This window comes from Pristiophorus japonicus, chromosome 10 (genome assembly GCF_044704955.1).
Source record: "Pristiophorus japonicus isolate sPriJap1 chromosome 10, sPriJap1.hap1, whole genome shotgun sequence".
Lineage (NCBI taxonomy): Eukaryota > Metazoa > Chordata > Chondrichthyes > Pristiophoridae > Pristiophorus > Pristiophorus japonicus.
Genome location: NC_091986.1, coordinates 189,929,478 through 189,946,350, shown reverse-complemented (window position 1 = coordinate 189,946,350; position 16,873 = coordinate 189,929,478). Strand labels below are relative to the sequence as shown.

Genomic DNA, 16,873 nt, shown 5'->3' with positions numbered 1-16,873 from the left:
AGTAGGCATACAACGCTGAACGTGACCTGCACACTATTTCACAAATGCTCGGAGATATTTAAGCAGCCAGTACACCACCATTTTGATGGCAGTCAGTGAAGACGGGCATAACATGTACACAGATGAAGGATCTGAGTAGGTCAAATTTTAGGGGAAAAAAGGTGTGTATAAACCAGTAGTTCCAACTGTATTTCTATCCCCCCCCCCGCCCCCCCCAACTTTAAGTAGTGAACATAGGAAAATACATCCCATAATACGTTAAAAGTATTTATATTTAGCTTCAGGAAAAGAGTCTTGGATTTAAACCAGAGTAGGTGAGAAGGCAAACAGTGGAGGAAGGTGGTGAAAGAAAAATATTCATTTTAAAATTACACTACAAGAAAAAGAACTGTCTGTAAAGCCAACATCCAACAAAAGAAAATAGAATGATCGAAAATAAACTGATTTAAAAACTTGATGGCAAACAGACTTTGGTAAAAAAAACACAGAACTCGCTCAGGAAGAAAATGAAAATTATACGATTATATGTATGTTTGTTGATCACAGATTTATTACTCTGCACAGTTTGAGCTCTGCCATACAGAAAACAGCATCTTCAGGATTCTGGACATGAAGAACATGATAACCCAGATGGGCTCAACAGGCTTTTTTCTTATCTCGAGAGGGTCTTATGTACACAGTTGGAGGATGAATCATACCTGCCCACTCTCACAAATCTCCTAGCAGCTGAACGAAAAGCAGCAGTTGCAGAAATCTGGGAACTGATCACAGGCTAATCCCCAGCTGGGAATAGTTTGAAGGAGACTAGGAAAAGAAAATATGTACCTAGTTTCTAATTGATACATTGCTACGACTAAGACAAGATGTTAATATAGGGATCTGAAACAGGGCACAGCCATTTTGCCACCCTTTCTTTCGACATGTGGAAATGAAGTTTTAATGCATCCTGCAATATAAACAAAATCCTGTTGTGATGAGGCACCATAGAATGTAGAATCCTTCTCTTAGACCCACAGTGCACTATTGACTTGTGCCTCCCTGTGACATAATCGCAATTAGGAGGACCTCAAATAGGCTCACTCTTAAGGATCGGCCATTTGTAAGAGATACCAGAGGTATGCGGTGGTGCCTGTTGAATTTTACCACCTTCTGGAGAAAGCAGAGATTTTATTTTTGTTAAATTAAAGCATCAACATACCAGCAGCAGAAATAAGCAGAGAGGAATGAAGCGAAATACTACACAATATCTGGGAAAATGCTGACACAATGATAGCCAATCATAATCCTGCAATTGTTTCAATATGAACAGTTTCTTGCTGTGTAGTAAATTTCATAATTGCAATACCAGCACTGCATTCCTGTTAAAATGTGCAATTACTTACAGTGAAGACTGCCCAGGAGAGCGCTGAATGGCCTCCACCATGTAATAATAAAAGGACAGGCCCATCAGATCCACTTTTGTAGATTCGAAAAGAGTATTAAGTGGTTAAGGTTTACATGCAATATATAAATATAGCACATATGTGTAAATGGATATTATATGTTCTATATTGGACATACAATTAACAAACATGGCACAAATTTGCAACCTTCTAAAAGCATTGGAAATTTGTTATATTGTAGCTAGTTAATCAAACATATCACACCTTAGACAGATTAAGTAAGTGGACAAAATAGTGGCTGATGTGGGAAAGTGTGAAGTCATCCACTTTGGACCCAAGAAAGATAGCTCAGCGTATTTACTAAATGACGAGAAGCTAGGAACTGTGGATAAGCAGAGATATTAAGGGGTTCAGGTACAAAAATCACTAAAGTCTAGTGGACAGGTACAAAAAATTATTTAAAAGGATAATAGAATGTTAGCCTTTATCTCAAGGGGGCTGGAATAAAAGGTGTAAGTTTACCCCATCTGGAGTACTGCAATCAGTTCTGGGCACCACACCTCAGGAAGGATATACTGGCCTTGAACAGATTCACCAGAATGATACAAAGGCTAAAAAGGTTAAATTATGAGAACAGGTTGCATAGACCAGGCTGTATCCCTTTGAACATAGAAGATCAAGGGAATATCTAATTGAGGTGTTTAAGATATTCGAAGAATAGGGTAGAGAGAAATGATTTCCTCCGGTGGTAATATTAGAGCTAGGCTGTTCAGGGGCGATATCAGAAAGCACTTCATGTAAAGGGTAGTGAAGATCTGGGTCTCACTCCCCCAAAAAGCGGTTATAGGTAAAACCTTGAGATTGAAAGATTTTTGTTATACAAGGCTATTAAGGGTTACAGAACCAAGGCGAGTAGATGGATTACGTTACAGATCAGCCATGAATAAATTGAATGGTGGAACAAGCTCGAGGGGCTGAATGGCCACTCTTGTTCCTATGTTCCTTCCTAGGTTCCTACCAAGAATGCAGAGAGCCACGAACTGCGTGATCCATATATTTTCAAGTTTCAGGTCACAATAATCTGTGAACTTTTCACGTATATCATACTTTTGCTCAGCATACTAGCTGTCTACAGGTAATATTTTAAAAGCAGAACTACACACTTCTATGCATTACAAAAGATAAGTTTTGTTCTCACAGTTTAGGATATTAAAATTGCTTAACTAAATTATTCTTAAAAGTTAAAGAATTTATAATATCTGGTCTTTTTGTTTTAAATGAGAGCTATGTTTCTCAGCCCCTTACTGATCATCTTTTTAAAATGAGTTACTGTAATTCAAAAAAGGACTTTTTCATTCATCTTTTTCCTACATATTTGGCATGTAGGGTTTTACCAATATGTCATTTTTATCAAATTTAGTGTATTGCTGATCTTTTTTTCCCCACATCAACACAAAATAAAATGCAGCAAAAATAAAGATTCACTTAGAAAAAAGAGCTTGGTCATCTCTTGGTCAAGAACTTCCTGCCATGATCATGGAAGCAGGATTCGTTAAAAAAATAAATTTACAAATGGTATGGTAGCTGAATGGTTTTTGGTACTGGACTCGCAATCCAGAGCTCAAATTGCACCATGGACATTTGTAGGCTATCACCAGAAAATGACCATGAAAACTGTTGGATATTTGTAAAAACCGACTTGTTCACTAAGGGAGTCTGCCATCCATACCCAGTCTGGCCTAGTGATTCCAGTCCTACACTATGGTTGATTCTTAATGCCCTCAGGGCAACTGGAGATGGGCAATAAATACTGCCTTGCCGGTGTCATCCATATCCCTAGAACAAATTAAGTATTTGTTTTTAATTTTTTCCTCTAAGTTTTGTTGTTTCATCAATGTTTTCACATTAATGATGACTGCAAATTTTTGATTTGCAAAAATGAAACCCCAAAAAACAGAAATCCTAATGACATGTAACTTGACTCCCCAATTGTTATTTAAATCAATAGAGCTCACCAACATTTTAAAAAGCTGTGACACAAATCAATTTTGTTTGATATATTAAAAGCATTTTTCCTCAATCGGAAGACATATATGCCCAAAAGTGTTGACTGTTATTGGGCAAAAGTTACTGGATAAGAATCCATTATTTTTCAAACTTAATCATGATGCTGACATTGTAGGGTTAGCTGAAGCAATTCAAGGATTTGTAGGCAAAGATTTTAAATATGGGAACTAGTGGAGGTCAGCAAAGACAGGGACCTCGTGCGAGATAGGATATAGACAAGAGGTCTGGATAAGTTGGAAGTTTGTAGGGGTTCACGGGGCTGACGTCGTCTTTAGTTAACAAAAGCATGGATGAGAGTTTCAGTGGCAGAGGAAGTGAGCTAAGGGCAAAAACGGGCAATGTTGCAGAGGTGAAGTAAACTGTCTTCATGATGTATAGGATATGGAATTTGAAACTCAGGTGAGGGTTGAACAGGACACCAAGGCTGCACACCATCTGGTTCAGCCTGAGTGAGCAACTAGGGAAAAGGTTAGAGTGGGGAGTGGGGGCTGTGTTTAAAAATAAAAGCTATTAGGCTGGAAATTCCCCAACCTTGCGCCCGGTTTTTTGGCGCTATTTCGCCATTTTTGTCAAAAACCCGCGAACCGGGAAATTCGGTGAAGTCTTGCGCCAGCGGTTTTTAAGTACTGCTGGCGAGCGGACCGCTGGCGTGCAAGACTCAAAATATCGTTTTTGCCTAAAATTTGGCTCGCAGGGCACCCATAGATAGGATGAAAAAAAACTCCCGGGAAAAATCTGCGTTGCAGCCCTTGGAACAGTGGTAGGTATGAAGACCTGCAAAAAAGGTAAGTTAAAGTTTTTATTTTTTAATTCTTTTGCAGTGATTCAATAGTTAAGTGTCTTGTGAATGTTTTGTGATTTTTTATTTTTTTGCAATTTTTTGGGGGTGTTTTCCCCCCTCCCTAGGCCCAACTTGCAGCGCTATCGGCCTCGGAGAAAAGTTGCAGAAAATTCGTGGTTTGCGCCACGAATCCTCGTGCAATGCCGATTTTTACCACTGGTCGCATTTTATCCCGAATTTTAGGCCTCATAGCGGTAGCGGAGTCATAGCGGTAAATCCGCTATGACTAAAAATGGAATTTCTGGACCAAGATGTTACACAGTTCCGTTATCACAGTCAATTCAAGAATGTTATTAATGTGACCAAGTGCATCAGAATAACTCAAAGTACTTTAATAAAATCAATTTAACAGAACATTTTAAAAACAAGTTGAGCAGATTTAAATAAAAGCTAATTTATCTTGGAATTAAAATTGGAAATTATTGGTGAATTTTGAACTACCTTTTAAATGGAAGTGTTTTATGTTAATTAAAACACTTCTTCAAAAGTTACAGGACAGAAAAAAAGTCTGGAAATCAACCAATATTAGACTAAGCAATACGATACTACATCTTAAACTGAATTCTTCATCAGGACAAAGTTATATTAGTAACAATACAAATCCTTACACGATGCATTGGAATTTTAAAAAGGATATATCTTTACTTGTTCCATCTGCAATTATCACATCTTCCATGGTTTCAAAATACTGGCTCCAGGCCACAGGGGAAAAATCCCGTTTTCTTCCAGGGCTGTAACAAAAGAACACAAACCATCAGTTAAAAATAACCTTCAACACACTACAGATAATTTTAGAGCATATTTAATCCATTGAGGATTATAGCTGCATATCAGCTACATAAAGAACAGATTTTTAATAAGTTATTGAGAATAATCTTAGTACTCGGGGGATCAAGGGGTATGGCGTGAAAGCAGGAAGTGGGTACTGAAGTTTCATGTTCAGCCATGAACTCGTTGAATGGCGGTGCAGGCTAGAAGGGCTGAATGGCCTGCTCCTGCACCTATTTTCTATGTTTCTATGTTTCTATCTAGATATAGAAAAGGTACTTCAACAGGGCTTCCTAGATATTCAGGGACCAGAATTCACAGAAAATATCACTTTGTTACATGTTAGCCCCAACATTCAGGTGGTCACCAGTGAAATGGTTTAATTCTACTGCATTATGTACAGCACACCACAGATTGATGGAATACACAAAGTGCTACCAATCTCAAACGTACTATTTCGAGGGGCTGGGGAAGAAAATGAATATATCAAAAAGTAATCGAAAGCCATTTTCATATACTGCCTACTTAGCATGTTAAGGACTGGTATTGGCTGAATTATGGTAGCAGATTGCTGGTTAATGATGCAAAGGTACCTAAATTAGGTACAGATCAATACAGAAAGTAGTTATGATGGAAGTTTAGTTCTGTAGCATACAAATTTCCTTCAGATGGAGAAAATATTACACAACTTAGCCAGTGGGCCACTAGTTAAACCACCACACCAAGAAAAAAATGAAGCAGAACAGTCCCACCTCAAAAACACAGCATTCCTTTTGGTTGATCATAACAGTCCACATCGGAGACCATCCAATCACTTACCTGAAAGGAAATCTAAAGGATCCATCAACTAACAACAGACCTTGCTATATCAAAATGACTTACTATGGGGCTGGATGGGTCAGCATATGTTCTTTCATCTCTGCGACCAAGGTTCCAACCCAGACTGAAAGCCTTCTCTTTCTGCTGACTATAAATAGCTTACGGAAAGTAAATTTGGGTAATCTCAACTGACTTTTTTATGGGATTAGATTCACAGCATAAAATTGCTCCTATCTTGGCAAACTCTGAGGCCATAGCGATGATCGACATAGAAAATGAAATTGTCACAATCTGGGTTCAGGCACAATGTTTGGGGCAGATTTGGAGACCTTTATAGCGATTTGGTCATGACTGATACTGAAATGGATGTGTTTTTCATTGGTCAACATTGACAGAGGAACCCCATGCCTCACCTATCGTGCTGCTGGGTGCTATTTCATCCAGTAAGCAGTTTGTAGCAGATGAAGTGGTACAGTCTTCTCAGGAAACTGCTGCCTTACTAGTCGGAGGTACTTTATAAAAAGAAATCTAATCAAATATGTTACTGACAGTTGAGGACAGAAATCTACCGAGGAAAATTTGCTATGAGATACAATAAAGTGCAAAGATATCAATTTTTCCCTAACAATGATTTTAAGAAACAGTTATCTATATAATATACCAGCTCCTCTATACTACCAGGTCCAATTCCTTAAAATTTTCCTGTCTTTATAAAGCTATCTAAATAAGTGAGTAGACTGCAGAATTTCTGAGCTTACTCACGACACAAAATTGTGTGGGAAGGCAAAATGAGTAGGTGGATGACATTCTTCGGAGGCTCAGCATTTGGTTTAATGATTAGAAGTTACATTTAATGTGGAAAAATACATGGTAATGTATATACTGTAGGTGCAAAAATCCCATGCAATTACCTTACACCATGAATGAAGAGCCTTAATAGATTGAAAATGGAATAGGATTGGGAGTAGTTACAAACACACAGATCTTTGAAAGCATTTCTGCAGTTTGAGTCATGCATTAATAATGCCCACAAAATGACTAAAAATCCAAGAATTCTGTATTAATTCTCTATATGAGTAATACTACACTCAGGATACTGAGGCTAGTCACACTATAGAATAATTAGTCATTTAGAAATGATAGAGGAGAGCAACAGCCAAATTTATGATGTGCCATGAAGACAGATAAAGGAACTAAGAAGGTAGAAAAAAGAATGAGTGGGCCTAGAGCTCAATGTTTTAAGTGAATGTAATTAAATCAAGTGGAAGTTCATAAATGCATTGAATTAAATCTAGAATATAAAACTACAGTTTGAAGTGAGGTTCTAAGGGATCATTAGCTCTCCTGTGAATATTGCAAATCTCTAGGTATTCTCGTTCCAAATCAGAAATTCATACCATGCTTTACTCCCAAAACAACAAGTAATTTGTCTTTCTATCTCCTACCCTCTCATTTAAGCTCAGGTCACTGTAGGGCCAGTTTGATCATTTGTTTCTCTCTCTACTCAGGACATGTCCTAACTATATCTTCACTTTTCAGCATATGCAGCACATTTGTCTTTCAACTAAGTCTCATGTGCTTGTTACAGACATTTCCAATTAATCTTCAATGGCTTTCATAGGCCTTTCTTTTCAAAGTCACAGTTTCCTTTTCTAATTGTCCTAACTTAAATTTTGTTAGCTCGAACGAAGAATTCTAACAAAAATCTTGAAAGACTTACATTTCTATAGCGTCTTTCATGACTTCCAAAAGAGATGCTTTACAATCAACAAAATACTTTTGAAGTGTAGTCACTGTTGTAATGTTGGATTTTTGCAGTGGGACAGCTGCAGGAAAAATGCAGGGAACAGCACCAGCCCTTATACATGGCCTTCTTCGACCTTACAAAGGCTTTTAACACTGTCAACCGCGAGGGTCTATAGAGCGTCCTCCTCAGTTTCGGATGCCCCCAAAAGTTCGTCACCATCCTCCGCCTGCTCCACGACGACATGCAGGCCGTGATCATCCATTACATACCCAATCCACATCCCGTCTGGGGTCAAACAGGGCTGCATCATCGCCCCAATCCTCTTCTCAATCTTCCTCGCTGCCATGCTCTACCTCACAGTCAACAAGCCCTCGCCCCCCTCCCTCCCGCCCCTGCCTGGACTGGAGCTAAACTACAGAACCAGTGGGAACCTGTTTAACCTTCGTCGTCTCCAGGCCAGGTCCAAGACCACCCCAACCTCTGTCGTGGAGCTACAGTACGCGGACGACGCCTGCGTCTGCGCACATAGGCTGAACTCCAAGTTATAGTCAACGTATTTACTGAGGCGTACAAAAGTACGGGCCTTACGCTAAACATCCATAAGACAAAGGTCCTCCACCAGCCTGTCCTTGCCGCACAGCACTGGCCCCCAGTCATCAAGATCCATGGCGCGGCCCTGGACAATGTGGACCATTTCACATACCTCAGAAGCCTCTTATCAACAAGAGCAGACATTGACAAGATTCAACACCACCTCCAGTTCCCCAGTGCAGCTTTCGGCCGCCTGAGGAAGAGAGTGTTTGAAGACCAGGCCCTCAAATCTGCCACCAAGCTTATGGTCTACAGGGCTGTAATAAAACCCGCCCTCCTGTATGGCTCAGAGACATGGACCATGTACAGTAGACATCTCAGGTTGCTGGAGAAATACCACTAACAATGTCTCTGCAAGATCGTACAAATCCCCTTGGAGGACAGATGCACCAATGTTAGCGTCCTCGACCAGGCCAACATCCCCAGAATTGAAGCACTGACCACATTTGATCAGTTCCGCTGGACAGGCCACATTGCTCGCATGCCAGACACGAGACTCCCAAAGCAAGCGCTCAACTCGGAACTCCTTCACGGCAAACGAGCCAATGGTGGACAGAGGAAACGTTACAAGAACACCCTCAAAGCCTCTCTGATAAAGTGCAACATCTCCAGTGACACCTGGGAGTCCCTGGATAAAGACCGCCCTAAGTGGAGGAAGTGCTTCCGGGAGGGCGCTGAGCACCGAGTCTCATCGCCAAGAACATGCAGAAATCAAGCGCAGGCAGTGGAGAGAGCGTGCGGCAAACCTGTCCCACCCACCCTTTCCTTCAACAACTACTGTCCCACCTGTGACAGGGACTGTGGTTCTCTTATTGGACTGTTCAGCCTCCTTAGGACTCATTTTTAGAGTGGAAGCCAATCTTCCTCGATTCTGAGGGACTGCCTATGATGATGATGAGTAGGAAACACGGCAGCCAAATTGCGCACAGCAAGGTCCCACAAACACCAACAACATAAATGACCTGATAATCTGCTTTAGCTGTTGGTTGAGGGATAAATGCTGGCCAGGACACTGGGAGAACTTCCCTGCTCTTCTTCTAATGCATCTTTGTAAAATTTGCATTTAATTTTTCACATTTCCTGCTGCTTCCTGCATCACAGTCAATGGCCGTCTTTCATTACATGAGGAGATTTCAAACGCAAATGCTTTGACATGTCCAACTTGTTCCCTGTAGTTTAGAAATAACTTAGTATCAGGTCAAGCATAAGCACTGGTTGACTTGATTTTCTCCTCATTAATCACAAATCCAAATGGCACCATGTTCCCTTATCCACAAAGTTTTGCACCTCCAAATCCTTTTATACCACATCAATATTACCAGCAAATATTTAGCATAGCTTTACACCCATATATATACACACACACACTGAACAAATCCAGCAATATTAAACATTCCTAACAAAGTGTCACATAAAACATCCCAAAAGTGGATAATCAAGGGGCTATAGGGCGGGAGGAACTTAATACAATCACTATTATTAGAGAAGTAGTACTCGGTAAAATAATGGGACTAAAGACAGACAAGTCCCCTGGACCTGATGGCTTACATCCTTGGGTCAAAAGAGCTGACTGCAGAGATAGTGGATGCATTGGTTGTAATCTACCAAAATTCCCTGGATTCTGGGGTGGTCCCAGCAGATTGGAAAACTGAAAATGTAACACGCCTATTTAAAAAAAGGAGACAGACAAAAAGCAGGAAACTATAGACCAGTTAGTCTAACATCTGTATTGGGAAAATGCTGGAGTCCATTATTAAGGAAGCAGTAGCGGGACATTTGGAAAAGCAAAATTCAATCAAGCAGAGTCAGCATGGTTTTATGAAAGAGAAATCATGTTTGACAAATTTGCCAGAGTTCTTTGAGGATGTAACGAGCAGGGTGGATAAGGGGGAACCAGTGAAAGTGGTGTATTTGGATTTCCAGAAGGCATTTGATAAGGTGCCACATAAAAGGTTACTGAACAAGATAAAAGTTCACGGGGTTAGGGGTAATATATTAGCATGGATAGAGGATTGGCTAACTAACAGAAAACAGAGAGTCAGGATAAATGGTTCATTTTCTGGTTGGCAAACAGTGACTAGTGGGGTGCTACAGGGATCGGTGCTGGGTCCTATATTAATGACTTGGATGAAGGGACCAAGTGTAATGTAGCCAAGTTTGCTGATGATGCAAAGAGGGGTGGGAAAGCAAATTGTGAGGAGGGCACAAAAAAAATCTGCAAAGGGATATTGACAGGCTAAGTGAGTGGGCAAAAATTTGGCAGATGGAGTATAACGTGAGAAAATGTGAGGTTATCCACTTTGGCAGAAACAAAAAGCAAATTATAATTTAAATGGAGAAAAATTGCAAAGTGCTGCAGTACAGAGGGACCTGGGTGTCCTTGTATTTGTAACACAAATAGTTAGTATGCAGCTACAACAAATAATCAGGAAGGCAAATGGAATGTTGGCCTTTATTGCAAGGTGGATAGAATCTAAAAGCAGAGAAGTCCTGCTACAACTGTACAGGGTACTGGTAAGGCCACACCTAGAGTACTGCGTACAGTTTGTCTCCAATTTAAAGAAGAATATACTTGCATTGGAGGCTGTTCAGAGAAGGTTCACTAGGTTGATTCCGGTTGAGCCTATACACATTGGAGTTCAGAAGAATGAGAGGTGATCTTATTGAAACATACAAGATAATGAGGGGGCTCGACAAGGTGGATGCAGAGAGGATATTGCCACTCATAGGGGAATCTAAAACTAGGGGACATAAGGGGCCACCCATTTAAAAGTGAGGTGAGAAGGAATTTCTTCTCTCAGAGGGTTGTAAATATATGGAATTATCTGCCCCAGAGAGCTGTGGAGACTGGATCATTGAACACATTTACTGCGGAAATAGAAAGATTTTTGAGCGATAAGGGAGTAAAGGGTTATGGGGAGCGGGCAGGGAAGTGGAGCCGAGTCCATGATCAGATCAGCCATGATCTTATTGAATGGCGGAGCAGGCTCGAAGGGCCAAATAGCCTACTCCTGCTCCTATTTCTTATGTTTCTTACAAAAGAAAAACACAACTGCAAAATTAGCAAAGCAAAAGGATATTTAAGAAAGAAAGACTTGCATTTATATAGCGTCTCTCATGACCACCAGATGTCTCAAAGCTCTTTAGAGCCAATGAAGTACTTTTTGATGTGTAGTTACTGTTGTAATGTGGGAAACGTGGCAGCCAATTTTCACACAGCAAGCTCCCACAAACAGCAATGTGATAATGACCAGATAATCTGTTTTTGTTATATTAATTGAGGGATAAATATTGGCTAGGACACCAGGGATAACTCCCCTGCTCTTCTTCAAAATAGTGCAATGGGATATTTTACATCCACCTGAGAGAACCTCGGCTTAACATCTCATCTGAAAGACGGCACCTCTAACAGTACTGCACTGGAGTGTCAGCCTAGATTTTTGTGCTCATGTCCCTGGAGTGGCACTTGAACTCACAACATTCTGGACAGAGGCGAGTGTGCTACCCACTGAGTCATAGCTGACACTGATAATTTACTGCACTGTGAGACTCCTTACAAGTTATGAGTCTGTAGACTGTTTCAATATGGTAAGGCCACACCTAGAGTACTGCGTACAGTATGTTTCAATAATTTCTGTTGAGTTGAAGGTGAAGCTATAGTATCATTCAATGATACATCACAGGAGAAGGCTATTTCAGCCCATTGTGCTTGTGCCGGCTCTTTGAAAGAGCTATCCAATAAGTCCCACTCCCCTGCTCTTTCTCATAGCCCAGCAAATCTTTCCCTTTCAAGTATTTATCCAATTCCCTTTTGAAAACTATTATTGAATCTGCTTCCACCACCCTTCAGGCAGTGCATTCCAGATCATAACAGCTCACTGTGTACAATTTTTTTCCTCATGTTGCCTCTGGTTCGTTTGTCAATTACCTTAAATCTGTATCCTCTGGTTACTGACTCTTCTGCCACTGGAAACATAGAAACATAGAAAATAGGTGTAGGAGTAGGCCATTCGGCCCTTCGAGCCTGCACTGCCATTCAATGAGTTCATGGCTGAACATGCAACTTCAGTACCCCATTCCCGCTTTCTCGCCATACCCCTTGATCCTCCTAGTAGTAAAGACTACATCTAACTCCTTTTTGAATATATTTAGTGAATTGGCCTCAACAACTTTCTGTGGTAGAGAATTCCACAGATTCACCACTCTCTGGGTGAAGAAGTTTCTCCTCATCTCGGTCCCAAATGGCTTACCCCTTACCCCTAGACTGTGACCCCTGGTTCTGGACTTCCCCAACATTAATAAGAACTTAAGAATTAGGAACAGGAGTAGGCCATCTAGCCCCTCGAGCTTGCTCCACCATTCAACAAGATCATGGCTGATCTGGCCGTGGACTCAGCTCCACTTACCTGCCCACTCCCCATAACCCTTTATTCCCTTTAAACAGTTTCTTAGTTTCTCTTTATTTACTCCATTAAAATCCTTCATGACTTTGAACACCATGATCAAATCTCCCTTTAACCTTCTCTGCTCTAAGTGAAAAAACAACAGTTTCTCTAGTCTCTCCACGTAATTGAAGTCTTTCATCCCCGGTACCATTCTAGTAAATCTCCTCTGCATCCTGTCTAAGGCCTTGACATCCTTCCTAAGGTACGAATAGAACTTATCAAATTAAATCAAGGTTTTAACTGGGACGGAGACTTGGAATTATTAGAATTAATAAAATTCTAGAATTTTATTAGTAATTAAAAAATAAGTGTGCTTCCTAAAAAAAACTGCAAAACAAAAAGGAAGTTAACTACAAGCTGCATTCCGATTTAAGTTCTGCCAGAATGATGCAGCTGTATGAGATATGCCTTAAGCAGGCAGTTGGTTCTTTCCAATGCAGTGTCATCATGAGCATTCCAGTAAAGCATGGGATAGATGAAAATCAAGCATACTGTATGAACTGTGAAAAACACAGCAGTACAATTATATATTTTGTCCTTCCACACTTGCACTTATGCCTGAAAACAGTATTTTAAACACTAGGATCAAGTACTGCTCTTTATCGATCCACCACTGGAGTTGGGAGTAATTTGAGGTAAAGCATATTACAACAGTGACTACATTGTATATTCATTGGCTGTAAAGCATTTTGAGACATCCGGTGGTCATGAAAGGTGCTATATAAATGCAAGTCTTTCTTTCATATTGATTTAAATTTAAGTAGGCCTTTCCATAGTGTATTGGTACTAATACGCATTTAAAAAAAGCCATGTGACAATGCAGCATTGTTCTTCATTTGTCTCATCACAGACCTCCCATGGTAAGCAAAGCGCAAGACATAAGATTTTATAGGTGGATATTAAATGTTGGCTGAAGTGGTCTCAAAATGAATGCTGCTCCAATGAAAGATACAATTTAGATTCAAAACAAAATTCACAGTATCGACTAGAACATGTATCATCTCAGTTTTACTCAAGTGATGACCAATCCCACATGGATGATCATTAAATCTCCCCCTTTATAGCAAAACTGCAAACAGTTTGAGACGATAGTCTATTCAAATTGTGATTTTGAACAAAATGCAATAACAAAACTTAAAATAGTGATGTGAGATGAGATGTACCTAAATGATACATGTCATACTGTGCCTACCTGTCACAGAAGGGTTCAAGACAACCAGCTGATATCTAGGCACCCACTAAGGATCAAAACATGCAAAAGCAGTCAGCCTCCCTAGCAATCTGCCCAGTCACCATTTATGAATAATAGAATTATGAAAAGTAGAACCACAAATCAGTTGTTGAGCAGAGAAACAGTGAAGCCTTTTGCTTGAGAGGGAGAACCTTTGGAGTTGGCTCATATGCACATTCTAGTAGCCAAATAGTAGACATATGCATAGAAGGTACTGGACAATGTAATGGCCAGAGTAATTACATGAAGAATATCTCATGTAATCAGATCTAAAGCTCCAAACACAAATTAATCAAGTTCAAAAGGATAAAATTTTTCCTCTGCATTGTCCAATCGCCAGCTATATATAGAATATATTGCAGTTAAAAAAAGGATAATTTTCCACTTACATTTTAGCAACATAATTAAAAATAACACTACTTTGAGGAAGGAAGCATCAGTCTACGGGTCATACTGAAGTCCATACTGCAAATGGAAACTACAAGTGATTAAAAAAAATACTGTAACTTAAACTTGCATCATCCGTTTTACTCGTCTTTATTGAAGAAATGAGTTAAATGGGAATGCAGTGCAAGTTTATTTAACTATATAATTATTTATTTGTGGTATTACAGTTATTCGCCAGCGATTTTTGTTTAAATAAATAACTACATAGAATATACAGTCTCAAATCAACCAAACTACAAAATAAACCACAGTTCGGCTTGGTTTATAATCTCCTGAAAGCTGACTAGGAGGCAGTCTATCTGAAAAACGAATAGAAATCACAGTTTCGATTTAAAAACCTAATGTGCACACTAACCCCATTCTCATTTTCGATCCAGTCTGGAGACCTGGCGGCATCGGCGGCCGTGCAGGCAATTTGCTCAAGAACAACTCTTTCTCCAAAGAAGACATGTTTCATATACATCAAACTTTAAAAAAAGAAACTAAAAATCTTCCCAGCTTATTGTTACAGCTCTTAAGAAGCGGCTGCTTCGGCCTTGCACTTGTACGCTACATAAATATCCAAGGTGCCCCGACGATGCTCAACACAGAAATTATTAAATATATTCTTTGAAAATCTGTTCCTGAAGATGGCCTCCTCCTCCTCCGGCCGGGAAGCGGTTGCTGCGCAGGTGCTGCGCTGCTGGGACTTGTAGTCCTCGCGGTGCCGCTTTTGGGCGACAGCTGGGCGATACGCCGCCACGCTGGGACTACAATTCCCGTCAGGCCCTTCACCGAATGACGTAATGGCGGGCGAGAACCGGATGTCGGCCGAGCATTCTGGAAGTTGTCGTCTTCATGTTTGGAGTCCGGCGCGCCGTTGCCATCGTTACCAGTTTGAATGTTAACAAAGACGTTGGGCAGCTTCCCCGGTGTTGGCTTGTTCTCATCAGCAGTCACAGAAAAAAATGACAATTCTGCAAGTGGCGCCTTTCTGTTCAGGTGGCACAACTAATAAAAAGAATGACTTGCATTTATATAGTGCCTTTCACGAACGCAGGACGTCCCATAAGTACTTTGCAGCCAATGGAGTACTTTTTGAAGTGCGCACAGCAAGCTCTCACAAACAGCAATGTAATAATGACCAGATAATCTGTTTTTCAGTTATGTAGGTTGAAAGAAAGTCTTGCATTTATATAGTGCCTTTCACAACCACCGGACATCTCAAAGCGCTTTACAGCAAATGAAGTACTTTTGGAGTGTAGTTACTGTTGTTAGTTAGGAAGCACAACAGCCAATTACACACAAGCAAACTCCCACAAACAGCAATGTGATAATGACCAGATAATCTGTTTTTTATTTGTTTGTTGATTGAGGGATAAATGTTGACCAGGACACCAGCGATAACTCCCCTGCTCTTCTTCAAAATAATGCCATGGGATCTTTTACGTCCACTTGAGAGAGCAGAGGGGGGCCTCAGTTTAACATCTCATCCAAAAGACAGTAACTCTGACAGTGCCGTGCTCCCTCAGCACTGTACTGACGTTTCAGCCTAGATATTTTATGCTCAAGTCTCTGGAGTGGGACTTGAACCCACAAGCTTACGACTCGAGATGACAGTGTTACCAACTGCTGCTAATAGAGTAATTTAGACATAAGTCTACTTTAAACAACATTTTTTCAAAACTCATAATCTAAATCATAATATTATTTTCCGTGACTGCCAAATGCTCTCTTCCCTGCGATGCCCACCGGTTGCGGAATGCCCCATTATTTCCCACGCTCCTGCTTCGTGCAAAACCTTCCACCCACCCCATCTCCCTAATGGTACAGGAAGGACTTCCATATAGATAGCCTTCCATTAGGGCCCCTCCCGCCGCTGCCGGACTGCAAAATGGAATGCAAGGGCATGTCTGGACAGAAGTGGACAATGCCCAGGAGCAGCCTGCAAGGAATTCCCTCTGTGTGGAGTGGAATGGCACGGATGGAATTTCCAAGGGATGGTTCAAGTTATGAGATGGAAGTTATGGTTGTTGCAAGTTTTGCTGCAGTTGACTTTCTTTATTTTGAGTGAGATATGTGATTGGTGGGATGTTGGGAAGTAAATTTTCAGAGGAAAAGAATTGTGATATTTTACCCATTTTAAAATGTTAATTTTGGATTGCCAATTGCTTCTAAAAATAGATGTCTTTGCATTTTAGCCAATCGCCCCTGAAAAGTCGAATGATTGGCACCAGTGTTGGCAAGGGGTATATCCTCAGAGCCTCCCTGATAAAATGCAGTATCTCTACTGACACCTGGGAGTCCCTAGCCAGAGACCACCCTAAGTGGAGGAAGTGCATAGAAACATAGAAAATAGGTGCAGGCGTAGGCCATTCGGCCCTTCGAGCCTGCACCGCCATTCAACAAGATCATGGCTGATCACCCACCCCAGCACCTCCCCCCCCCCACGCCCCCTCCACACCCCCCGACCCCCTCAGCCGCAAGGACCGCATCCAACTCCCTCCCGAACACATCCGATGAACTGGCATCAACAACTCTCCGTGGCAGGGAACC

The 16,873-nt window shown here is 40.8% G+C and overlaps 1 protein-coding gene across 2 annotated transcripts in view; it reads right to left on the bottom strand.

Moving 5' to 3' along the window:
- Positions 1–14,998, bottom strand: part of ppme1 (protein phosphatase methylesterase 1) — a 71,705-nt gene extending 56,707 nt beyond the window's left edge. The window contains exons 1-3 of one of the 2 annotated variants that reach the window (XM_070892423.1): positions 14,694–14,998; positions 4,928–5,021; positions 1,383–1,475 (exon numbers count right to left, since the gene is read on the bottom strand). In XM_070892423.1, the coding sequence (XP_070748524.1) occupies positions 1,383–1,475; positions 4,928–5,021; positions 14,694–14,788 (282 nt within the window). In that variant the 5' untranslated portion in view covers positions 14,789–14,998. Of the gene's footprint in view, positions 1–1,382; positions 1,476–4,927; positions 5,022–13,852; positions 13,899–14,693 lie in introns of those variants that run through there. The other variant, XM_070892424.1, reaches the window with a different exon arrangement.
- Between the last annotated feature and the right edge of the window lie 1,875 nt (positions 14,999–16,873).